At 54.9% G+C, this 24,011-nt stretch overlaps 3 protein-coding genes across 6 annotated transcripts; 2 read left to right on the top strand and 1 right to left on the bottom strand.

Moving 5' to 3' along the window:
- The first annotated feature begins 1,252 nt into the window (after positions 1-1,252).
- Positions 1,253-3,672, top strand: PFDN5 (prefoldin subunit 5). Of its 2 annotated transcripts, XM_040989169.1 has the most exons (6): positions 1,253-1,382; positions 1,656-1,758; positions 1,856-1,887; positions 2,956-3,030; positions 3,152-3,257; positions 3,475-3,672. In XM_040989169.1, the coding sequence occupies exons 1-6, from the start codon at positions 1,311-1,313 to the stop codon at positions 3,549-3,551; spliced, it is 465 nt and encodes a 154-aa protein (XP_040845103.1). In that variant the 5' UTR covers positions 1,253-1,310; the 3' UTR covers positions 3,552-3,672. The 2 variants fall into 2 exon arrangements, with proteins under 2 accessions (XP_040845103.1, XP_040845108.1); XM_040989174.1 differs by lacking the exons at positions 1,656-1,758; positions 1,856-1,887 and having other exon boundaries at positions 1,296-1,382.
- Positions 3,673-3,903: 231 nt separating this feature from the next.
- MYG1 (MYG1 exonuclease) lies at positions 3,904-9,039 on the top strand. 2 transcript variants are annotated; one of them, XM_040989177.1, is made up of 7 exons: positions 3,904-4,051; positions 4,135-4,247; positions 5,918-6,077; positions 8,044-8,193; positions 8,310-8,432; positions 8,523-8,704; positions 8,828-9,039. In XM_040989177.1, exons 1-7 carry the CDS (start codon positions 3,923-3,925, stop codon positions 9,024-9,026), a joined length of 1,056 nt encoding a protein of 351 aa, XP_040845111.1. In that variant the 5' UTR covers positions 3,904-3,922; the 3' UTR covers positions 9,027-9,039. The 2 variants fall into 2 exon arrangements, with proteins under 2 accessions (XP_040845111.1, XP_040845120.1); XM_040989186.1 differs by having other exon boundaries at positions 5,918-6,056.
- Positions 9,040-9,264: 225 nt separating this feature from the next.
- AAAS (aladin WD repeat nucleoporin) lies at positions 9,265-20,968 on the bottom strand. 2 transcript variants are annotated; one of them, XM_040989196.1, is made up of 16 exons: positions 20,757-20,968; positions 20,201-20,334; positions 16,646-16,701; positions 16,256-16,347; positions 16,093-16,139; positions 15,443-15,541; positions 15,077-15,220; positions 11,082-11,202; positions 10,674-10,798; positions 10,495-10,555; positions 10,319-10,409; positions 10,121-10,214; positions 9,961-10,028; positions 9,787-9,868; positions 9,617-9,701; positions 9,265-9,509 (listed from the first exon to the last, which is right to left on the bottom strand). In XM_040989196.1, exons 1-16 carry the CDS (start codon positions 20,877-20,879, stop codon positions 9,282-9,284), a joined length of 1,650 nt encoding a protein of 549 aa, XP_040845130.1. In that variant the 5' UTR covers positions 20,880-20,968; the 3' UTR covers positions 9,265-9,281. The 2 variants fall into 2 exon arrangements, with proteins under 2 accessions (XP_040845130.1, XP_040845138.1); XM_040989204.1 differs by lacking the exon at positions 15,443-15,541.
- Positions 20,969-24,011: the final 3,043 nt, after the last annotated feature.

Raw genomic sequence — 24,011 nt, forward strand, 5'->3', positions numbered from 1 at the left:
TCTCCTATATCTGCAGGGGGCGCGAGGGGAGGAGAGGGGGCCATTCCCTGCTGTCCCACACTGTCAGCACCTGGGAATGAGGGATAGTAGTTTGATGATGCCTTAGAGACCCTCATGTGGAGAAGAATGTTCTGGGGGTGTTACTTGAGTAGTTTTGACAGCTCTGAGATGTTACAGGTTTTGTTGAGAAAATCCACCAGAGTTAACAAAGTCTACTTTAGTGCATCCACAGACCCAGGAACAGGCTGCAAGGCTTGGCCGGGACAGTGGTGCCACCTGTTCAGCTTTCCATTCACTGTTGAGAATATACAGGCCACCCTCTGCTAGCCTAGATGCACTGGCTGTCATGCCCCCCAAGTGCATCTAAGCATGCTGTCCGTGGCACAAGCATCAGTGACAGGAGGCCCAGTGCCAATACATACACTTCAATGTTTTCCACATACCTTGTGATTTTCCTGGTGGCTGGGATTTTAATCCAGTCATCTAACTGGGGAGTCCCCCAAGAAACCTCATCTGGGGTGACTTCAGACCTGACCTCAATTCCCACTGCTTTCCCAAGCATGTCCACAGGGAACTGGATCAGAAGTAGAGCAGGCAGGACTGAAACCTGCCTTGGGATGGTGGCTGCCTAACCCACTATGTCACAGTGCTAACCCTGAGAAGCAGGCAACAGTCTTGTACCCCACCTTGGAAGGCGTGGGTTCAATTCCCATCCCTGGCTCTTGACTCCAGTTCACTGCAAATTTCGACTTTGGGAGGGAGTCGCTATTGCTACCACCCGTCCAGGTAAGGACCGGGACCCGACCATTCATTGCTGGCATTTGAGAAGTGAAATAAGTGGACCATCCTCGGCTGCTTTTCCGGGCACGTTAGCAGGGAGCTGGGCTGGAAGTAGAGGAGCTGGGACTCGAACTTGCACTCATATGGCATACCCGCCCTGCTTAACTCACCATGCCACAACACCAGTTCTTCTAAACACCATTTTCATGCTGCTGCTCCTAGACAAGGATCAAGTTCACAGACTGTCTTGCACCATTGTGATTGTGCCCGGAGCCCTTGAGGGTTTTTAATTTCCCTAAGAGCAAGAATTGTGACTTGCTACAACTTAACAGCGCTAGGCTAATTTTGCAGATTTAACTCCTCCCACGAGGTGAACCTGCGCTGAGCTCCAGCCCCGCCCTCCCGTGCGGGTCATAGAGATGCCAGGAGACGGCTAGAGCGCCGCAAGGCCTCCGGGCACTCCACAGAGACGCGCGGGGGACGGCTAGAGCGTCACTCGCCCCGCCGACTTCCTCTTGGTCCTTCCCAACATGGCGCAGTCGGTGAACATCACGGAGCTGAACCTGCCACAGCTAGAGATGCTTAAGAACCAGCTGGATCAGGTGCGGATGAGCCCCGAGAAGCATCTGTGGCGCGCAACACGTCCCGTCTCTCGCGCGTACTCGCTCACGCCCCAGCTCCAATTTCTTTCCAGTTGGAGCCGTTTTCCCGACGAAACCCCTGTCCGATCCCAGGACCTGCCCCGGTCCTCACCCCGCCCCACTGTCCACTCTTCCTTCGCGACCCTCTAGGCCCCTGGTTCTCACCCTGTCCGCTCCCTCGGGTTTCTCCCTGTCGGTCCCCCCATCCTCACCCCGCTCCACTGTCCTGTGCAGGAGGTGGAGTTCTTGTCCACGTCCATCGCCCAGCTCAAGGTGGTCCAGACCAAGTACGTGGAGGCCAAGGACTGTCTGAATGTGCTGAACAAGAGCAACGAGGGTACGGGGCCGGCGAGGGAGGGCAGCCCGGGGAGCGGCGGGAGCCCCCCGCCCCAGGCCTGCCCTCCCCAAGCGGCTTGTCGTGCTTGCTTTCACAGGGAAAGAATTACTCGTCCCGCTGACAAGTTCTGTATCCTTTCCACGCCGCCTGCTCCCTTTCCCTCCCGCTCTCTCCTGGCTGGGCTGGGAGTTTGGCTTACTGCAGACCTCTGGGGATTCCGGTATAGTCCTGGCCAGGGAGCAACACCCTGCCACTGTTCTGTGAGGCTCAGAGTAGGTAGAATTGAAATAGGATGAGAATATGGAGAAAAGCTGGGCTTGGGACTGTAAAAGAGTTACGGAGAAAGGGAGGGACACAGAGCAAATTTCCACCGCTGGTTCATTCCCCAGATGGCCACAGCTGGCCACAGCTGGGATAGTCAGGAGCCAAGAGCTGCTTATAGGTCTCCCACCCAGGTGCAGGATCACAAAGCTTTGGGTCATCCTCCACTGCTTTCCCAGGCCACGAGCAAGGAGCTGGATGGGAAGTGGAACTGGCACCCATATGGGATCCTGGTATTGCAGCCAGAGAATTGCCCACGCAAGCCTCTCTTGACTCCTGGGGCAGGAGCAGGCCATCACTACATCCAGGCTTTGCAGAGGGGACCATGGAGAACAATTACAAGGACTGCTTAGAGCTCCCTTGTGGGGTTAACGGGTATATATTTTTTCAAGACATTTATTTATTTTTTAAAAAGATTTATTTATTTATTGGAAAGTCAGATATACAGAGAGGAGGAGAGACAGAGAGGAAGATCTTCCATCCGATTCACTCCCCAAGTGAGCACAACGGCCGATGCTGTGCCGGTCCGAAGCCAGGATCCAGGAACTTCTTCCGGGTATCCCACACGGGTGCAGGGTCCCAAGGCTTTCGACTGCCCTTAACTGCTTTCCCAGGCCACAAGCAGGGAGCTGGATGGGAAGCAGGGCCGCCAGGACATGAACCAGCACCCATATGGGATCCTGGCGTGTGCCAGGCGAGGACTTTAGCTGCTAGGCTACTGAGCTAGGCCCATTACAGTCGTATTTCTAAAGCCTCCGGATTATTCCATGCTTGTGGCTTTTCTTAGCCTAAGACAACCTTAAAAGCTGACAGTTGGTTTACTGGGGACGGGTGGCTCATGCCAGGCTAGTTTCCCCCTTAGCGCTTGCCTCTCAGATGTACGTCCCTGGCAAACTGCACGACGTGGAACACGTGCTCATCGACGTGGGAACTGGCTACTACGTGGAGAAGGTGAGCGGGGCTGGGGGTAGAGTGGAGCACCCAGGAGCCCTGTGGGGCCGTGCAGGATGGACAGTGTGGCACCATAGCACAGGGTCTCCATTGAGCCCCTGGTTCCCCTCTGATCCTACAGACAGCTGAGGACGCCAAAGACTTCTTCAAGAGGAAAATTGACTTCCTCACCAAGCAGATGGAGAAAATCCAGCCCGCCCTACAGGAGAAGCATGCCATGAAGCAGGGTAGGCCCCGCCCATTGCCCCCTGACCCCAGGCCCTGTCAGGTCTCTAAAGAACCGGGGGTGGGGGAAAGCAAGCAGTCCAACAGTGGCCGGGTCCCCTGGGCCACATCCAGGCGGGGGTCACTGCAGTCAGGCGCCGACACCCACCCTTAAGTTGCTCCCAAGTAGCATCCGGGCAGCATCTGACTCGCCTTTCCTCCCCGCTCCACTCCCCACAGCTGTCATGGAAATGATGAGCCAGAAGATCCAGCAACTCACAGCTCTGGGGGCAGCCCAGGCCACGGCCAAAGCCTGAGAGATTTCTTGCGGAGCGTGGGGAAGGCTCCCCAGGACTTTGGGGGTGTGGTTCGCGGGGAGCGGCGGGAGGAGGCGGGGACGGGCTCGTGTTTAATGTGAATAAATGTGTCCGCTTGGTAGAATGTTGGCGATCTTGTTGCATCAGGCCAGGAACTGGTGATGAGGTGATGGGAGGTGGGAGGCCTCACCCCGGGCACTAGGAGGAGCTGAAGGATCCGGCGTCCCGGCTAGCAGCCCGTTGTCGTGGGAACCGCGGCGAGCGGAAGCCGAGCGGCCCTTCCGCCTCCGGGTCGGGGAAGCCGCATGAGCCGACGCCTGCTGGGCGGTCTCGCGCTGCTGTGGCGGCCGCCGTCCCGCGCCGGGCGCCGCATGCTGCACCCCGCCAAGCACCCCCGCTGCAGCCCCATGGCCCCGCCACGCATCGGCACGCACAATGGCACCTTCCACTGCGACGAGGCGCTGGCGTGCGCGCTGCTCCGCCTGCTGCCCGAGTACCAGGTGCGGTCGCCCGGGCACCTGGCCCGCGCCCCCGGCCGCTGGTCACCCCCACCCCCGCCGTGACCTCGTGCGCTCTCCCCCAGGAGGCCGAAATCGTGCGGACGCGGGACCCTGAGCAGCTGGCCGCGTGTGACGTCGTGGTGGACGTGGGCGGCGAGTACGACCCTCGGAGACACCGATACGATCACCACCAGAGGTGGGTGCCCGAGGACCCCTGCCCACTGTGTGTGGCCGGTGGCGCGGGTCGCCGTCGCAGGTGGACGTGGCCTTTTCCCTCCCCGCCTCCTCTCCAGGGCAACTGAACTCGCTTCTCACGTGCCCCGCCTCCATTGCCTGCTCCAGACACACCTCCCTCCCTCTTCCCAGTCTATCCAGTCAGCGCCCACTTTTCCTTCCCCACAGCCTAGCTCTTGTGCTCCAGCCTCTTCCATCTTGAAAGGGAAGAAAGTAGGAGCTGGCCAGGGCATGCAGTTCCCAACGCTGCTGCGGACACCCACGTCCCATTGCGAAGGGCCGCGGCCCTGGTCCCAACCTGCCTTTGCTCCCGGCTCCCTGCCTTTGGCTTCCTGCTAAGGCATACGCTGGGAGGCAGGGGGCTGGCTTAAATACCTGGGTCCTGCCATCTGGTGTGGGAGACCTGTGTCTGTCTGTCTGTCTTGTTTTTTAAATAAAAATGAACAAAAAGGAAGCAGCGATAAATCATGATAGACTTGGAAATTTACCTGGAAACCATATTTAACCTGTTCAGCACCAACTAAATTTTTTTTTTTTAAGATTTATTTTTATTGTTTTTTTATTGGAAAGGCGGATATACAGAGAGGAGAGACAGAGAGGAAGATCTTCCGTCCGATGATTCACTCCCCAAGTGAGCGCAACGGTCAATGCTATGCCGATCTGAAGCCAGGAGCCTCTTCCGGGTCTCCCACGCGAGTGCAGGTTCCCAAAGCCTTGGGCCGTCCTCGACTGCTTTCCCATGCCACAGGCAGGGAGCTGGAAGGGAAGCGGGACTGCCGGGATTAGAACCAGCGCCCATATGGGATCCCGGGCGTGCAAGGCGAGGACCTTTAACCACTTGCGCCACCGCGCCGGGCCCAGCACCAACTAAATTTTAAAAGTTGGGGTCCGACACGATGGTTCGATGGCTAAATCTTTACCTTGCAAGCATCAGGACCCCATTTGGGCACTGGTTTGTGTTCGGCTGCCTCTCAGGGTGTGCATTAGCAAGCAGCTGATCAGAAATGGAGTCAGGACCCAAACCAGGGACTGCGAATACGGGATGTGGCCAGTCCCAGGCAGCAACCTAGCTGCTGCACAAGTGCCCCTGCGCACGCGTTCTTACGTGTGGCTCAGTACATATCTGTTGGCATCTGCAAGGTATTTGGTTCCATTTCTTTTTCAACCTAATCTCACCAGTTGTCTCCTTTTGTATTTTATCCCTTGTGAACATGATATTTGTTTGCAGATACTCGGTCTGCAGTAATAAAACTGGTTAGTAAGCATCAGTGCGCTCCCTGGGGGATTGCCAGCTGGCCTGGTATTTAGAAGCTCCTGCTGTGGCTTCTCCTTCCCTGGCATCCCTCACTCCTTTCTGCCCCCTCCTCCCACTGCAGGTCATCTTCAGGCCAGCTGTGCACCCTCCAATGGCTTTCCACAACCCACAGGAAAACTCCAGAATACTGTCTCCAGAGCCTGCCACAGTCTGGCCCCTTCCTGCCCTCCCAACTTATCTAAATTTTTTTAATACTTATTTTTCAGGGCCCGGCCCCAGCCTTCCCAAAGGGGCTTCCTCCCAGCTCCTACAGCACTCCCCATCCCCCCACCCCTGCACACGCAGTGGGTTCACCTGGGTTCCCCTATGCCCCCCAGGTCTTTCACAGAGAGCATGAGCTCGCTGTGCCCCGGGAAGCCATGGCAGACCAAGCTGAGCAGCGCGGGACTCGTCTATCTGCACTTCGGCCACAAGCTGCTGGCCCAGCTGCTGGGCGCTGATGAAGAGGACAGCGTGGTGGGAGTCCTCTATGACAAGGTGGGTGTGGGAGACCACCAGACACCAGCAGGAGGCACTTTGCCAGCACTTAGGCCCGGGTTATGGGGCAGGGCCGGGCTCCCCAGCAGCACCCTGGCGTGGCTGAGAGAGCAGAAGAAGCTCACAGTGAGGGTTTGCAAAACCAGAAAGCCACACTTCCTGGGGCTTTCTTCCTTGGCATAGAAAAGCGGCCAGAAGTGTCCGGCCTGGAGGCTGTGGCTGCCCTAAGCGTTGAAGGATGCCCATTAAGCCCTGCAGTGATTGGTGGCTGACCCGCAGCAGCTCATCTTGGAGGCTTTGATGCCCAGAGTGTCCCCTGCCGTTGGTCCTGGCACTGCTGTGACCTTAGCTTCCCTGCCCTCTAACCCACGTGACAGCATTCATGTACTCCCAAGCCGAGAAATGTGAGCAGCTTGGGTTAGAAGCTTTCAAGTACCCAATTTGGTCATGTTTTGTGTTATTTTTAAAAGCTTGACTTATTAGAGAGGCAGCTCTTCCATCTGCTGATTCACTCCCCAGGTGCTCTCCCTGCACTGACCTGGCCCAAACAGAAGCCAGGAGCCAGGCTTCTGAACTCAGTCCAGGTCTCCCACATGTATGTCAAGGGCCCAGCTAGCAGGGCTGGAAGCAAGGGTAGCTGAGTCCCGGGCAGCAGCTTAACCCACTATACTATGAGGCCTACCTCCTTGTGCCATGTTTCAATCAAGCATCAGTTTGGGGTCCAAAACACACAGCTGCCTAGCCTAGAAGGGTTCCTTTTCCCTTCTTCCTGAGAATTGCACGTTTTCTATAATAGCATACGTGGAACCTGGGGGCCTGCTCTGTAGGGTGGTATGCATAAAAACTAGCATCCCTTACTGGCTGTGACCCCCAAATTTTTTTTAAGATTTTTTTTTTATTACAAAGTCAGATATAGAGAGAGGAAGATCTTCCGTCCAATGATTCACTCCACAAGTGGCTGCAATGGCTGGAACTGTGCCGATCTGAAGCCAGGAACCAGGAACCTCTTCCAGATCTCCCATGTGGGCGCAGGGTCCCAAGGCTTTGGGCCATCCTCAACTGCTTTCCCAGGCCACAAGTAGGGAGCTGGATGGGAAGTGAAGCTGCCAGGATTAGAACCGGCGCCCATATGGGATCCCAGTGCGTTCAAGGCGAGGACTTTAGCCACTAGAACACAGCACCAGGCCCTCCAAAACTCTTTAAAATGCTATCTTACCATTTCTTCAGGCTCAGTCGCTCCAACAGGGCTGGCATGGGGACACAGCGGGTTAAGCACCACTTTTGATGTCTAGCCAGTCCAAGTCCCAACTACTACGCTTCTGATCCAACTTCTGCTAATGCACCTGCCCAGGTAGCAGGTGATGGCACAAGCAGCCGGGACCCTGAACCCGTGGGAGACATTTGGATGGAGCTCCTGGCTCCTGGCTTCAGCCTGGCCATTGAAGCCATTTGGGGAATGAACCGGGAGGAGGAGCTGTATAAGAGCTGCAGCAGCTGCTGCTATCATGGGGCACACACTGGGGACCATCCCTGGCACCCACAGCCCCATAGCCCAGCTCTGGATGTTGTTTTGCCCCTCGTGCACTTGGCAGTGAGGTCCCCGAATAGTTTCCTCAGCCCAGCTGGCAACTTAGCCTCACTTAGTCATAGGCAGCTGTCCCCACCACGACCCTCTAGGCCTTGAGACAGTCTTTTTGAAGTCAGCACATGCTGGGCCTGGGCTTCATGGCGTGAGCATGGGACTGGAAATTGGGTGATCTGGATTTCTGTCCCACCCCACCACCAGCTCTCTGACCTCAAACAAACCACTGAACCCCACAGCTTCTTTCCCTCATTCCATTACTGTCCAGAGATCCTCCTTGGTCCAGTGTGAGGCTTACGTGCATGACTGTGGCCTTGAATTCTGGGGGGCAGCTCCCCACGGCCTTCAGCAGCTTCCAGACCCCTGCCCCTGCTGCCACCTTAGATGTATGAGAACTTCGTGGAAGAGGTGGACGCGGTGGACAATGGGATCTTGCAGTGGGAGGGGGAGCCTCGCTATGCGCTCACCACGAACCTGAGTGCCAGGGTGGCTCGACTTAATCCCACCTGGAACCAACCCAACCAAGACACTGAGGTAAGGAGGATCCCTGGGTGAGAGGGCCCTAGACCCACACGAGGGAGCCCCAGGAGGGCCTGGACACAGGGGTACCTGCTGGGCTGGCGGGCCGGCTACAGTTGCGGCTGTCACAGGCAGGCTTCCAGCGTGCAATGGAGCTGGTTCAGGAGGAGTTTCTTCAGCGACTGGACTTCTACCAGCACAGCTGGCTGCCTGCCCGGGCCCTGGTGGAAGAGGCGCTGGCACAGCGCTTCCAGGTACACTCACCTGGGAAGAAAACCTGGGCCTCTGGGGTCTGAGGCTGCTGCTTAGCAGGAGCCCCTGTGCACACTCCGCTTTCCTCTCAGGTGGACCCCAGTGGGGAGATAGTGGAACTGGCCAAAGGTGGTTGTCCCTGGAAGGAGCATCTGTATCAGCTGGAGTCAGAGCTGTGCCCACCAGGAGCCATTGCCTTTGTTATCTACACTGACCAGGCTGGGCAGTGGCGGGTTCAGTGTGTGCCCAAGGAGCTCCACTCGTTCCAAAGCCGGTGAGGCACCAGGGAGCCCCTCCCCCACTACGGACTTCAGGCTGACCCAACCCTGTGCCTCTCTTGCAATGCCCTCTGGCCTTCACTCACTCTTACCTGCACCCTCTTTCTGTTTGCTCATAGGTTGCCCCTGCCAGAGCCATGGCGGGGTCTTCGGGACGAAGCCCTGGACCAGGTCAGTGGGATCCCTGGCTGCGTCTTTGTGCATGCCAGTGGCTTCATTGGCGGGCACCGCACCCGAGAGGGTGCCCTGAGCATGGCTCGTGCCACCCTGGCCCAGCGCCCAGCACCTGTGCCTCCCCCAGAAACCCCAGTCAAATAAAGCCTGCCTTTTCCTACAGCCACAGGCCTAGGCCCATTACTGCCAGCACCAGCACAGGGAACCATCAAGTATGTCGGGTCTTTTCTCACACCGACGTCTTTGTTCTGCCATCCCACTAACTGAAATCCATCTGGTTCCAAGGCCTAAACATCCAGATCCACAGGATGTGGACAGGGTTGTCCAAGTCCATGCCCCCTCCACAATACCCCATGCAACTCCCAGGAAACTAGACTAGTGATGAAGTAAAACAGGGTTTTATTGGAGGTGCGGATGAGGGGATTGTGTCCGAGCAGGTGGTGGCCCGGAGGGAGGGTCCCAAGGGGCAGAGATGGGGGACATCTCTGTGAAGAGGGGCAGGTCGTGCAGAGTGGAGCCGCCACCAACCGGGAACTCCTGGGCCCGTCCCAGCACAGGGCTAAACCGTGGGAACTGAGCGTTGACAAAGTACAGAGGGATGTGGGCGATGCAACCTGTGGACCAACACTGCAGGGTGCAGAAGGCCATGGTCAGGGCCAGGGCACAGGGGAAGCTCCGTGGCTGCCCTTAGCATCCCCAGCCCATCCCAGCCCCCAGCAGCCTGGCATGCTTACCACACTGAGCAGGGCCCCTTTACTGAAGGAAGGGTGGAAAGTGATGAGCTGGGCCTGGGCTCCTGGCTCCCCCTGGATGATGCCGCTAGAGAGAAGCAGAGGGAGGCAAATGGCAGCACCTGCATGCCATGCTGGGCGGCGGGTGGCCCACAGGCCTGTCCTGTACTTACCACGGAAGCAGCTCAAACACGGGGCTGTTACGTGTGCGAAACAGGAGAATGACAGGTGTGCCATCCCGCACCCGGGGGTTTCCTAAAGGAAATGAATCCAAGGCTAGGGAGGTGGCATCCCAGGGCATGGGCACCGTGGGTGAACGGAGGGGCCGGCAGGGCCCAGCCACTTACCCTTCATGAGCACAGCCAGCCGTTCCCCGCTGGGGTCCCAGACCATGGAGTGGGCTTCACCCCCAAGCCTGCGGGGTGGGGCGGGGTGGGTCCTAGGCTTAGGCCAGCACAGCATGTGTCTCTCCCACCTCCCTCACCTGGGCTGGGCCTTGCAACTCACCTCTCTTCACCATCAGGGGTCTGGATGGTTGTCTCAGACAGATCTGCCACGATGGTGGCTGACTTGGCCCCTCCCACGCAGCCCTTTCCCTCACCTGCAGGTGAGAGCACAGGGCCCCACCAGCCCATCACAGGCATGTCACCTCCCTCTGCCCTCCGAGATGTCCCCTGGCCTGAAGCGCTGCCTGCCCTCACGTACCGCAGCGTTCTGGGAATGACAAGGAGTAAATGAGCGGTTCCCCTAGAACGGTGAATAGCAGCCGGCTTCCATCTGGGCTCCAGCAGCCAGTCTGGGGAGAGGGAGGTGACAGGAAAGTAGGAGAGAGGAGAAGCAGGCAGGTCAGGGCCCCTCCCCACGTCCCCAGTCCCGCTTACCTGACAGCGCCCTGAGAGGGTGGGCCACCTCTCACAAGTCCACATCTGGGCCTCCCACACTCTGAGAGCCAAGGAGAGGCAAATAGCTCAGAGGCTTGGCATGACAAACATGGCCCCAAGAGCTGTGCCAGCGGCTCGCTCACTCCCTGCCACCCCTACCCCCACTGCCCAGTGCTCACCGGAAGACAGCTGAAGGCGTGGTGGCCAGGACTTTGCTGCCATCAGGGGACCAGAGCAGGTTGGTAACCCCACCTCCACGGAACCAGTGAAGGGGGACACAGGTCTCTGTGGAGACATCCCACACCTAGGAGGGCCGGGCAAAGCAGTCAGCACCCTCCCATCTCTGCTAGGTGCAGGGGTCAGCGGGGAGAGGCAGGGAGGAGCCTGGGCTGAGCCCTAGGCTGGCCCAGGGTTGTCTGTGCAGAGCAATCTTAAGGCTCCAGGGATGTGGATGGGGAAGCGCCTTCCCGGCAGGTCCCTCCCCTCCCCTCACTCCCCCATGCTGTCCTCCAGTAGGCAACACTCATCCCTTGGGATGCTTTCCTGGACACCAAAGGGCTAGCTGAAACAACCCTAAGCCAACTCACCAGGATGGCAGCACCTACGGGGGAAGCGGACAGCAGGCGCCCCCCGCTGGGGGCCCAGGCCAGGCTAGTGACGGGTGCGTGCCCAGGGTGAGACAGCACTTGAGCGCAGCCAGAAGAGGGCCTGTTCAGGGACAACGGAGTGTGCGGGGTCAGAGGACAGCAAGAAAGGACAATTCCGCTCCCATGCCGCCTCTGTCTAAAACCTGAACCCTCTCGATCCCAACGGTTCCTGTGCGCTCAAACCCAGGCAGGAAGGATCCTGGCACTTGCCCCTACCCCACAGGCACGTCCTGTGGGTTACAGCGACCCAGGGACCAGGCTGAAGGGCAGGAAGCTCTCCGCACAGGCTGCAGGGAGCCAGCCCCTCAGCCTGGCCCATCCAGCCTGGCTAGGGAAGCCCATTTCTCAAGGGCTGGTCTCTCCTCTCGGCAGGGGGACCTACAGCACCCCAGCTCGGCCCTCTGCCCCTTGCTGTCCTGATGCCTCCCAGCCTGGGCATAGGATAGACACGTGTGTACAAGGACAGGCCACTGCCTGAGGCTGGACCCTGCCAGGGGCATCCCCTGTGGTTGCTCCAACTTTGGGGCTCCAGTGCCACAGATGCCGCCCTTGCCTCCACCTCCAGCCTGTCTGTAAGCACATTTAGCTCCACTGAGGCACAACGGTTCCTCTGCAGTTTCCTCTCAAATCTTTTTAGGAAATCAATTCTCAGAAATCCACCTTGCTCTTTCCAATGGCCCCAGTGTACTTTACTGGGTATATGAATTACACTTTATATGTCATGCCTCTACAAGTGGACATTCAGATTACAGTAATAGAACATTTCTAAGTGCTATAAAAATACTTTTCTATATCTATCCATCATAGCTATGTCATTGTTTAACAGGTTCTTTAAAAAAAATACCAACAGGTGTCTGGCACAGTGGCCTAGTGGCTGAAGTCCTTGCCTTGCACAAGCCAGGACCCCATATGGGCACCTGTTTGTGTCCTGCCGGCCCCCATTCCCATTCAGCTCCCTGCTTGTGGCCTGTGGGGGCAGTCGAGAATAGCCCGAAGCTTTGGGACCCTGCACCCACATAGGAGACCCAGAGGGGGCTCCTGGCTTCAGATCAGCTCAGCTCCGGTTGTTACGGCCACTTGGGGAGTAAAGATGGAGGATCTTCCTGTCTCTCCTACCTCTCTGTATATCTGACTTTCCAATAAAGGTAAAATAAATCTAAAAAACAACACACCAACAAGTGATCTGCTGAAGAGTTTGCACTACACCACACTATCCACTGTGTAAGAGCTGGGGGCAAGCACTGTGGCACAGCACGTTAGGCTGCTGCACAGGACGCCTGCATCCCCCCCTCTCACAGTAGCTAGGGATAGAGTCCTGTCTCCATTTCCTGTCCAGCATCTTGCTAATTCACATCCTGGAAAGCAGTGAGTGATGATTCCAACACTTGGGTTGCTGCCACTCGCATGAGACGGAGACGGCCCGGGCTATGGTGGGCGTTTGAGGAATGAACCAGCAGTGGGAAAATTTCTGTAGTCCCTCTGCAAATACTTGTAGCATTTTCTGTTTCATCATTTAATATGGTAGCTACTGGTTGTGAGTAAGTACCTTTATGGGAGCCAGCACCATGGCACAGCATCCTAAGCCTCCACCTGCACGCACATGGCCACTGGCTCGTGTCCCAACTATGCCACATCCCATTCAGCTCCGTGCTTAGGGTTTGGGAAAGCTGTGGAGGATGGTCCAAGGGCTTGGGTCCCTGCACCCACCTAGGAGACCCAGAAGAAGCTCCTGGATCCCAGCTTCAGATGGGCCCAGCATTAACCACTGTGGCCATTTGGGAAGTGAATCAAGAGATGGAAGATCTCTGTCTCTCCTTCTCTCTGTAAATCTGCCTATCCAGGGTGCCATGGTTCAACAAGCTAATCCTCCATCTGTGGCTCTGGCGTCCCCTGTGGGCACTTGGTTCAAGTCCTGGCAGCGGCTCCACTTCCAATCCAACTCTCTGCTTGTGGCCTGAGAAGGCAGTGGAGAATCACCCAGGTCCTTGGGACCCTGCACCGATATAGGAGACACTGCAGCCACTTGGGAAGTGAACCAGCAGATGGATGATCTTTCTCTTGTCTCTCCTTCTCTCTGTACATCTGCCTTTCAAAAACAAATCTTTAAAAAATAACATTTCACAAAAATATTTGTTTTAGATTGACTGTTTCTTTTAAACTGTGTCTTTTCATCTGGAACTGTCTGAGGACATTTATCACTCTAAACACTGTCCTTCCTTGGCTGACACATGTTAATAGATTTCTTAAGCATAAATGGTTTTTAATTTTCTGGAACCCTACTTAGGCAAAGGAAATTATTTGATGTTCTATTTATTTTTAAGATTTGTTTTATTTTTATTTTATTGAAATAAATTAATTTACTCCCCAAGTAGACACAAACAGCCAGAGTGGAGCTGATCTTCCCTCTATTGGTTCACTCCCCAGTTAGCAGCAACGGCTAGAACTGAGCTGATCTGAAGCCAGGAGCTCCCAGCTCCCGGGGCTCCCAGCTGGCTGCAGGAACCAAGTATTTGTTCCATGCTCTGCTGCTTTTCCAGGTGCATTAGCAGGAGCCGGAACAGAGGGGGCAACCAGGACGTGAACTGACGTAAGAGACCCCGAGGTCTTTCATCAGCAGGTTTTCCCCTCACATGGCTACAATGGCGAGGGTTTATCTTCCCTTTTACTTTTTAAAAGTTTTTTTTTTTAATATTTCCTTTTTAGAAAGGCATGAAGAAGAAGAGGAAAAGACCCAAAGAGACATCATCCATCTATCAATTCACTCCCCAGATGGCCATAATGGTCCCAAGTCGAGCCAGCTCAAAGCCAGGAACCTAAAACGCCACCTGGGTCTCGCACATGGGTGGCAGGAACCCAGACACTGGGGTCATCTTCCCCTCCTTTCTTAGGTGCACCAGCAGAGAGCTGGATTAGGAGCACAACAGCTGGGCCCCGTGCAGTAGCCTAGTGGCTAAAGTCCTTGCCTTGCATGCATTGGGATCCCATATAGACGCTGGTTTTTATCCCAGCTGCTCCACTTCTCATCCAGCTCCCTGCCTGTGGCCTGGGAAAGCAGTCGAAGACGGTCCAAAGCCTTGGGACCCTGCACCTGTTGGGAGACCCAGAGGAGGCTCCTGGCTCCTGGCTTTGGATTAGCTCAGCTCCAGGCATTGTAGCTGCTTGGGGAGTGAATCAGCGGATGAAAGATATTCCTCTCTGTGTATCTGACTTTGCAATAAAAATAAATCTTAAAAAAGGAAAAACAGAACAGCTGAAATTCAAACTGGAGCTCATAAGGGATGCCCACGTCACAGGCAGGGGCTTAACCTCCAACATTGCAACACTGGCTCCTAGGATCTACTGTAATTTTTCCTATTTCTTAAGATTCACTTAAGGGGCCAACAATTGGCATAGTGTGTTAAGCCACTGCTCGAGGGACTGGCATCCCCTTGCAAGCACCAGTTTCAGTCCTGGCTGCCCTACTTCCCATCCAGCTCCCTGCTAAACAGCTGGAAGAAGCTTCTGGCTCCGGATCAGCTCAGCTCTGGCCAATGCACCATTTGGGAAGTGAACCAGAGGATGGAAGATCTCTGTCTGTCTCTCTAACTGCCATTTAAAATAAAAATAAATCATGGAAAAAAAAAGTGAAGAGCCAATTTCTGGTTCATTTTGAATTAGTCCCCTGGAGACTGTTTTCTAATTTCATTGGCTCCTGCTCTCACTGCCCGCCCCCTTCCATTAAGCCTATGGCAAGTCCTCTTTCCATTTTCAGTCCCGCCCCTTCCTCTCCATTGGCACCTTCTCGGCAGCCCACCCAGACCTTAGCTTTGCCCCCCACTGCAGTCCTGGGTTGAACTGGGAGCCTCCAGACCCCCTCATGAACCACCACCTCTACCCCCGCGGCCACCACCGCACAAGGCCAGGGTGAGCTGGGTGGGAGGTGGCGGGTTCCTTACCGTGTGGACAAGGAGGTAGGGTCCAGGGTCCAGATGAGGATACAGCTCTGGCAGGCGACAGCCAGCACCGAGGCACTGAGGGGCTTCCAGGCCAGGGCTGCCACATTCCGCTGCAGCCGGTGCTTGAGGGAGGGGACGATGGTGCTGGGGGTTAGGCACAGGGGCTGAGTTACAGTGGGGACCCCAGAGCTCAGGGCAACAGATGCGCTTTAAGAAGAAAAGCGGACACCCCCCCACACACCCTTCCATCCCACCTCCTGTTCTCCCCCCCAGGGCTACAACAAGGACAAACCCATGTGACAGGGGTTCTCTGAAAGGAGCCCTGTGGGCCAAGTTCAGGGACTGCAGCCACACACCCACACATACCTGTTGGCATTGTACACCCGAATCGAGTCATCCAGCAGGGCCACCGCAAACTTGTTGGTGTGGGGGTGCCATGCAAAGACCCGCAAGCAGCAGTTGGACCTGGGGTGGAGGTGAGCCTGCAGACTTGGAACCTGTCCCGGCCCCACCCCGGCCCCACCCCAGCCCCCAAGCCAGTTCCCCTTGGCAGGGCCAGTGCGGTGGTGTAGCATATGAAGCCTCCACCTGCATCTCACGTGGGCACTGGTTTGAGTTCCAGTTGCACCACTGCCAAACCAGTTCCCACCCCACACATGAGCCTGGAGAAGCAGCAGAGGACAGCTCAAGTCCTTGGGTCCCTGGAACCATATGGAAGACCTGGGAGAAGCTTCTACCTCCCAGCTTCAGTACCCAGCCAGCTCAGGCCATTGCAGCTATTTGGGGTATGAACTAGTGGATGGAAGATATTTCTTTCTCTAATTTGGCCTTTCAAATAAAAGTAAATAAATCTTACAAAAAATGAGTGAGGGAGTGATTTATCCTATTTTGGTTAGTGGGGGAGGGAACGGTGAGCATACAGAGCAGCCAGAAAAGCAGTGAGCAGAGGAGTCTCTGCCTTGCCCTCCCTCCCTCCATAAGGAGTTACAAGGTGCCCCCAGAGCTGGTGCACTCACCAATTGGTGACCTGGGCAAACTCGGCAATCAGATCTTCACTCCTGAGCTGCAGGGACAGAACAGGCCTCGGTGTCCCCACACAGGGCAGCCGGACGACCCCTTCCCATTCCCACCCCCACTCTAAGGGCTGAGCGAGCGCGGCAGCAAGCAGGGCGAACTCACGGACAGGTGGGGGAACAGGGAGCCGTGGAGGGAGGATGCCCATCGGCACAGTGCCAGGGCCCAGCTGGACGCCGTCTTCACCCACTGGAACACTGTGGAGAGGGGAGGGCAGCAGTTCTGACAGAGTCATCTCCCAGCACACCCGGTGAACACCCCCTCAGGTGAGAGACAAGCAAGGTCAAAGGCATCCCCACATCCCCCTGCACAACGAGTGCTCTGACACCTCACTCAGGAGCTACCTGGAGAAGAAGGGGAGCAGGTGACAGGGGGAGGAGAAAAGGGACAAAGGCAAAGACACCAGGGCCCCAGAAGTGCGGGGGAGAGTCCAAGAGGAATGGAGCGAGGAAATAAGCCAGGACAGAGCCAGGAGGACTGGACAAAAATACTTACCCTCTTCCTCTGCGTTTGCAATTTCATTCAGCACCCCAAAAAGGCCCACATCGCGCCTAGGAGAGAGAGGAGGCCGTGTGTCAGACGGCTCCGACCCCCTCGGTTCTTTGTTATAACTATCAATCAGTCACCAACAAACAACTATTCAAAATGCTCACAAGAGCCAAGGCTGGACCAGGCTAAAGTGGAGAGCCTGGAACTCCATCCAGGATTCCTGTGTGGTGTCAGGGACCCAGCCACCTGCGCCACCATCGGCAGCCTCCCCAGGTGAGGCAGCAGGGGAGCTGGGATCCAGGATGGGATGTGGGCATCCCAAGCTGTGGCTTCAGCTGCTGTGCCGCAATGCCTGCTCCCACCAAAGGGTTTTAAGCAAAGGGAAAAAATAGCCATGTCAGCATTTCAGGAAAAAAAAAAGTCTGGCTACAGATTAAGGGAGAATCAGAATGGAGAGAAAGGAACTCAGTGGGGGCTGGCTCGGCATGTTAAACTGCAGCACAGGGGTCCCATACAGGTGCCAGGTAGCATTCCAGCTGCTCAACTTCCGATCCAGCTCCCTGCTCCCTGCGCCTGGGAGAGTAGTGGAGGATGGCTCGAGTCTTTGGGCTCCTGTACCCACATGGGAGACCCAGAAAAAGCTCCTGGCTTTGGCTCAGCCCTGTTCATTATGACCATCTGGGGAGAGAATCAACCGATGCAAGACTTCTCTGTAACTCCCTCAAATAAGTAAATAAATATTAAAAAGGAAAAAAAAAAAAAGGAATTAGTGAACAGACTACTTGAGGAATGTAGAAAAATACACACCCAAGTAACCTGAACTAGCAGGAATGGAGATAAGAAAAGCCAGGAAGTAAAATGGACAAGACCTCGGGACTAATTCGTCATCAATTTGGGAACATGTAGTATCAAGACGCCACCAGGCAGTCACGGCATCATTCAAGACACCTGCCATGGACCAGGCCCTGGGCTAGCTGCTTCACATGATCTCTTGTCATCATGGCATTTTCAAATGAGAAAATGGGGATTCAGAGCTAAACAGGATGAAGAGGAGCCAGAGGGCAAACAGTGGGATTCAACCACCTGCAGCTCCCACACCCTCCACTTAAACGACTTGCCCCTCAAAGAATCACCTGAGGAGGTTTGGAGAGGAAATGAAGGCTGGATGTGAACAGCAAGAATGTGTGTTACTGGAATATCCCAGCACTGACATCTGGCAAACCCAGGAACTCCCGGGGGCCCACGCTGTGGCATAGGGGGTTTAAGCCACCAACTGTGACACAAGCATCACACTGGTTTGAGTCCTAGCTGCTCCACTTCCAACTCAGTTCCCTGCTGATGTGCCTGGGCAAGCAGCAGCATATGGGCCACGTGCACACCCAGGCTGGTGTCTCAGCTGGAAATTCAACCCGAGGAACACGGACACGTAAGTCCACATCAGGAGGCCCTGAGAAGGCCGAGGAGACGTAGCTAGAAAGGTCAAAGGTGAGGAAGCGGCCAGGAACGGAGGGCTCCTGCAGACACTCAGGTCATGTTCAACTTCACTCCAAGGCTAAACATCTAAGTGTGACAGGCCACGTACTGTGAAATACACAACGGCTCATGAAGCGATTGGTGGGACCACATGTGCGTGTCTGCAATTTCTTATTACAAATGAACACACTCAGACCCAGCAGAATGGTTCAACTGGCTAATCCTACATCTTCGAGCGCCAGGACCGCACATGGGCGCTGGTTCGTATCCTGGCTGCTCCACTTCCCGTCCAGCTCCCTGTATGAGCCCTAGGAAGGTAGCAGAGGATGGTCCAAAGTCTTGGGATCCTGCACCTACATGGAAGACCCAGAAGAGGCTCCTCATTTCTGGCACTTGAGGCCACTTGGGGAGTGAACCAGTGGATGGAAAATCTTTCTCCGTCTCTCCTCTAAGTCTTTCCAATAATAAATAAATATTTTTTTTAAAAGCTTTGTTTACTTTTATTACAAAGTTATATAGAGAGGAAGAGAGGCAGAGAGGAAGATATTCCATCCACTGATTCACTCCCCAACTGACCACAATGGCCAGTGCTGCCCTGATTCAAAGCCAGGAGTCAGAAGCTTCCTCCAGGTCTCCCATGCAGGTGCAGTGTCCCAAAGATGTGGGCCATGCTCAATTGCTTTCCCAGGCCACAGGCAGGAAGCTGCATGGGAAGTGGGGCTGCTGGGATTAGAACTGGCGCCCAAATGGGATCCCGGCGCTTTCAAGGTGAGGACTTTAGCCACTAGGCCAGAGCACCAGGCCCGAAGCAAATCTTTTTTTTTTTTTTTTTAAAGATTTATTTTTATTATTTTTTATTGGAAAGGCGGATATACAGAGAGGAGATACAGAGAGGAAGATCTTCCATCCGATGATTCACTCCCCAAGTGAGCCGCAACGGGTCGATACTATGCCGATCCGAAGCCAGGAGCCTCTTCCGGGTCTCCCACGCGGGTGCAGGGTCCCAAAGCTTTGGGCCGTCCTCGACTGCTTTCCCAGGCCACAGGCAGGGAGCTGGAAGGGAAGCGGGGCTGCCGGGATTAGAACCGGCGCCCATATGGGATCCCGGGCGTGCAAGGCGAGGACTTAACCACTTGCGCCACCGCACCGGGCCCCCGAAGCAAATCTTTAAAAACAACAAATAAACATCACAAGAGCTGAGCAACCTAATTTCCTAAAGTGCTGAAATTCATCACACCGGTGAAAACAGTAACCACAGCTGACATACAAAGGCTTCACACCCAGAGGTTCTGATCTCAACAACGTGCTTACACCTGCTCACTCATCCGATGTACCAATAAAACACGCTCCGTTTCAGACATGGGAAACAAGCACAGAGCGATGACGCGACCTGCTGAAAATCAGAGCTGAAAGTGGCAGTGCCAAGAACCACCCAGATGGCCGTGGCTCCAGCGTGACAGGTCCCTAATGAACACAGGACATTCCTCAAGGCAAACTGATGGCTAACTCTACTGAGCGCTTCAGACAGAAGTACTGACCCGAGGCAAGGATGGGGGCTGCAGGGCGGTTCACCAAGCCTTTCTAGAGCACCATGCTAGCTACTGTAAAGAAAATGGACCACTGGGCCCAGAGTGGTGGCCTAACGGCTAAAGTCCTCACCTGGCACGCACTGGGATCCCATATGGGCATCGGTTCTAATCCCAGCAGCCCCGCTTCCCATCCAGCTCCCTGCCTGTGGCCTGGAAAAGCAGTCGAGCCCAAAAGCTTGTGACCCGGCAACTGTGTGGGAGACCCGGAGGAAGCTTCTGGCTCCTGGCTTTGGATCGGTTCAGCACCAGCTGTTGCAGTCACCAGGGGAATGAATCATCGGATGGAAGATCTTCCTCTCCGTCTCCCCTCCTCTCTGTATATCTGACTTTACAATAAAAAATAAAATCTTAAAAAGAAAATGGACTACTGCCCCGCCGTAGATCATTTGCTATGATCTACAACGGAGGAGGTCTGACTAAAAACAACCCTTTGGCAGAGCAGTCCGAGGCGGCCAGCAATGAGCTCCTTCCCACCACGCTCAGCAGTCCGTGGGCTCACCAAGCGTTGATGCATCTTTTCCACACTTGCTCGCGGTGATGGATGAAGGCAGCTCTGGTGCCGTGGTCCAGCCTCCCCGCTGTCTTGAGGGGGTCCTTGGTCAGGTGGAGGAAGATGGAAGGAAGATGGATCGACTAGAGCCAGAGAAAGGAGGAGGACGGGAGAAGGTGGTGTGTGACTGTGGAGACCCAGGTCCATGCTGAACTCAACCCAGAGCTTGGCTAGAGTTCCACAGGGCTGCAGACACCTGCTTCCTGCATGCAGCGGAATGCCAATCTCAGCTCCCTTCTCTGAGAGACCAGAATGCCATCTGATGACACTTTCCATGGAGCACCAGTGAGCCCCCTACCACCTGTGACTCGCTCCCATCCTCTCCAACCCTACACCCTCACTCCAGCGCCTCTCACGGCTGCAGCTCCTCGCCCAGGTCCACCTGGTCCCGAGACTCTTGCATCCTTTCCATCCCTGGGGCGGCCCCACACCCTCACTCCAGCCCTGAGACAAACTCCAGCGCCTCTCACGGCCGCAGCTGCCCTCCCTCCTCGCCCCAACCCACTTGGCCCCGGAAGTCGGGAGGTAGACTCTCATAGCTACTGCCTGTCACCAGCTCGTTGTTGTACTCGTAGAGGGTGATCTGACCCCGAGGCGGCGGCGGAGGGAATAAATTCAAGGAGCACATCTTGCCAGTCCCGAGGACGGCCGCCACCGACCGGCCCGTGCTCCTCCCTCGGTTCCCGGGCTCGATTTGTAGACGGACGGGTAGCAGGACGGGACACAAGGCGACGCGAAGCTAGCCGGAAGGGGCGGGGAAGTCCTCTCACGGGATGGACTTCCGGAGCTGGAGATGGTGTGTGCGCGCGCCTCCTGGCGGCGGGAGGGGGCGTAGCGCCGACGTCTTCTTTAAGGCCCAGAGGGATTGGTGGTCTCACTGTGTTTGGAGTGTGTGTGTGTTGTTTTATCCTTGTATTTTTTTTTGGGGGGGGGGGGTGGCAGCGAGACTACAATTTGGTGGTTGTTGTTATTTTCCAAATCTATTCCCTAACAGCCGTCTCCCACTGACTTTCTCAGCCCAAAATAAGCCAGGTTGAAGGAAGTACCTAATTAAGCAAGCCCTCCCCAGGCTGTGGCAGGAAAACACAGGCTGTGCATCTCAGAGGGAGCCGGCAGCGGGAAGTGCCTCCGGGAGGATGAAAGAGGCTGAGACCCCTGGGGTCTGCAAGAGGACCGGGTGCCTGGAAGGCCGGGGATTTACTGACAACGTGAGATTATACCTAGATAGACTCAATGCAGAAATTCTGACTTTGGCAAAAACATGGCACAGGGGTGAGGGTCGGGGAGATCAGAACGCTGCTTGGGATGCTTATCTCCTGTGATGCAGTGCCTGGTCCCACATCCCATCCACTCTGCTCCCCATCCATGCTCAGGTACCCCGAGACAACAAAGGCTTGAACAGGAAATCTGGGAGGTCTTCGTTCCTGGTTTCCACCTGGCCCAGCCGGACCCCTGGTTCATTGCAGTTGTTGGGGGAGTGAACCAGCCGATGGAAGCCCTCTCTGCTATTCTGCTTATCAAACGGATTAAATAAATAATAAAATTTAAAAAAAAAAAAGATTGGAGGCCAGCACCATGCAGAGTGGATTAAGCCTCTGCCTGTAGCCGGGACATACCATGTAGTCACCAGTTTGTCCCAGCTACTCCAATTCTAATGCAGTTCCCTGCTAAAGCACCTGAGAAAACAGCAACAGATGACCCAGGTGCTTGGGCACCTGCGGCCATGTGGGAGACCTGGAGGAAGCTTCTGGCTCCCAGCTTTGAATCAGCTCTGCTCTGGCCATTGTAGCCACTAGGGGACATGAACCAGTGGATGGAAGATATTCTCTCCTCTCGCTCTCTCCTTTTTCTTGTCTCCCACTCAACTCCAAACAAATACATAAATAAATATTTTAACATATGTGACTTTCAGGCCCGGCGGCGTGGCCTAGCAGCTAAAGTCCTCACCTTGAACGCACCGGCATCCCATATGGGCACCGGTTCTAATCCCAGCACCTCCACTTCCCATCCAGCTCCCTGCTCCTGGCCTGGGAAAGCAGTTGAGGATGGCCCAAAGCCTTGGGACCCTGCACCCGTGTGGGATACCCGGAGAAAGTTCCTGGATTCCTGGCTTTGGATCAGCATAGCATCGGCCGTTGCACTCACTTGGGGAGTGAATCATCGGAAGGAAGATCTTCCTCTCTGTCTCTCCTCCTCTCTGTACATCTGACTTTCCAATAAATAAATAAATCTTTTTAAAAAGTGACTTGCATCTTGCAATCTTGGGCCAGCTGTAAGGCAGGGGCTAGAGCTGGAGTCGGAAGCAGAATGGGGCCTCTTTCTGCAGGTGTGTGAGAGGAACAGTAGCTGAATTCTTGTACACTGGGTTTCCTCATTTACTGAGTATCTTCATTGCTTTACATGGTTTTTTAAAGACTTATTTATTTTTATTGTAAAGTCAGATATACAGAGAGGAGGAGAAACAGAGAGGAAGATCTTCCATCCGATGATTCACTCCCCAAGAGGCCGCAACGGCTAGTGCTGTGCCAATCTGAAGCCAGGAGCCAGGAACTTCTTTCTCCAGGTCTCCTATGCGGGTGCAGGGTCCCAGGGCTTTGGGCTGTCCTCTGCTGCTTTCCCAGGCCACAAGCATGGAGTTGGATGGGAAGCAGGGCTGCTGGAATTAGAACCGGTGCCCATATGAGAACTGGGCATGTGCAAGGCGAGGACTTTAACCACTACGCTCTCACGCCAGGCCCTACATGATTTTTTCTCACACGAAATAACAGGAGTAGAGTGTAAAGTGTAGAGGGCTGAGGGTCAGGCTTTGTGGCACAGCAAGTTAAGCCCTCTGTTGGTGGGCCTGGCACAGTAGCCTAGTAGCTAAAGTCCTCACCTTGAATGCCCCAGGATTCCATATGGGCGCAATGATAATCCCAGCAGCTCCACTTCCCATCTAGCTTGCTGCTTGTGGCCTAGGAAAGCAGTCGACAATGGCCCAAATCTTTGGGACCCTGTACCCGTATGGGAGACCCGAAAGAAGCTCCTGGCTCCTGACCTTGGATCGGCACAGCACCAGCTGTTGCAGTCACGTGGGAGTGAATCATCGTATGGAAGATCTTCCTCTCTGTTTCTCCTCCTCTGTATATCTGCCTTTCCAATAAAAATAAATAAATCTTTAAGAAAAAAAATGAATTCTATCTATAAAATCTGTTCTCTTTATATTAATACAAATTATTTTTTAATTGTACAGGGCTGGACTCGGCACAATAGTATAGTTGCTAAATCCTCATTTTGCATGAGCCAAGATCCTATATGGACACTAGTTCATTTCCTGGCTGCTCTGCTTCCCATCCAGCTCCCTGTTTGTGGCTGGAAAGGCAGCGGAGGATGATCCAAGCCTTGGGACCCTGCACCTGCGTGGGAGACCCAGAAGAAGCTCCTGGCTTTGGATTCACTCAGCTCTGGTCATTGCAGCCACTTGGGAAGTGAACCAAGGATGGAAGATCTTTCTGTCTCTCCTGCTCTCTGGAAATCTGCCTTTCCAATAAAAATAAGTAAACATTTTATGAAAAATGATTGAAATAATTTTATTTTTGTGCAAAGAATTTTAAACCCATGCATATTTTTTTCCTAATACTTGCTTCCTTCACACATTTTGGAGCCCCCTCAAATTACACACAGTCCCCACTTGGAAGAGCCACCCATCTCACTGAAGAATCTGATTCTAGCATTTTTGGATTCTGTATCTCTCGTTCCTAGCAACCTGAGAAGTTATCCT

The sequence above is a fragment of the Ochotona curzoniae genome, unplaced genomic scaffold, assembly GCF_017591425.1.
Source record: "Ochotona curzoniae isolate NIBS_2020 unplaced genomic scaffold, NIBS_Ocur_1.0 contig_1014, whole genome shotgun sequence".
Classification (NCBI taxonomy): Eukaryota; Metazoa; Chordata; class Mammalia; order Lagomorpha; family Ochotonidae; genus Ochotona; species Ochotona curzoniae.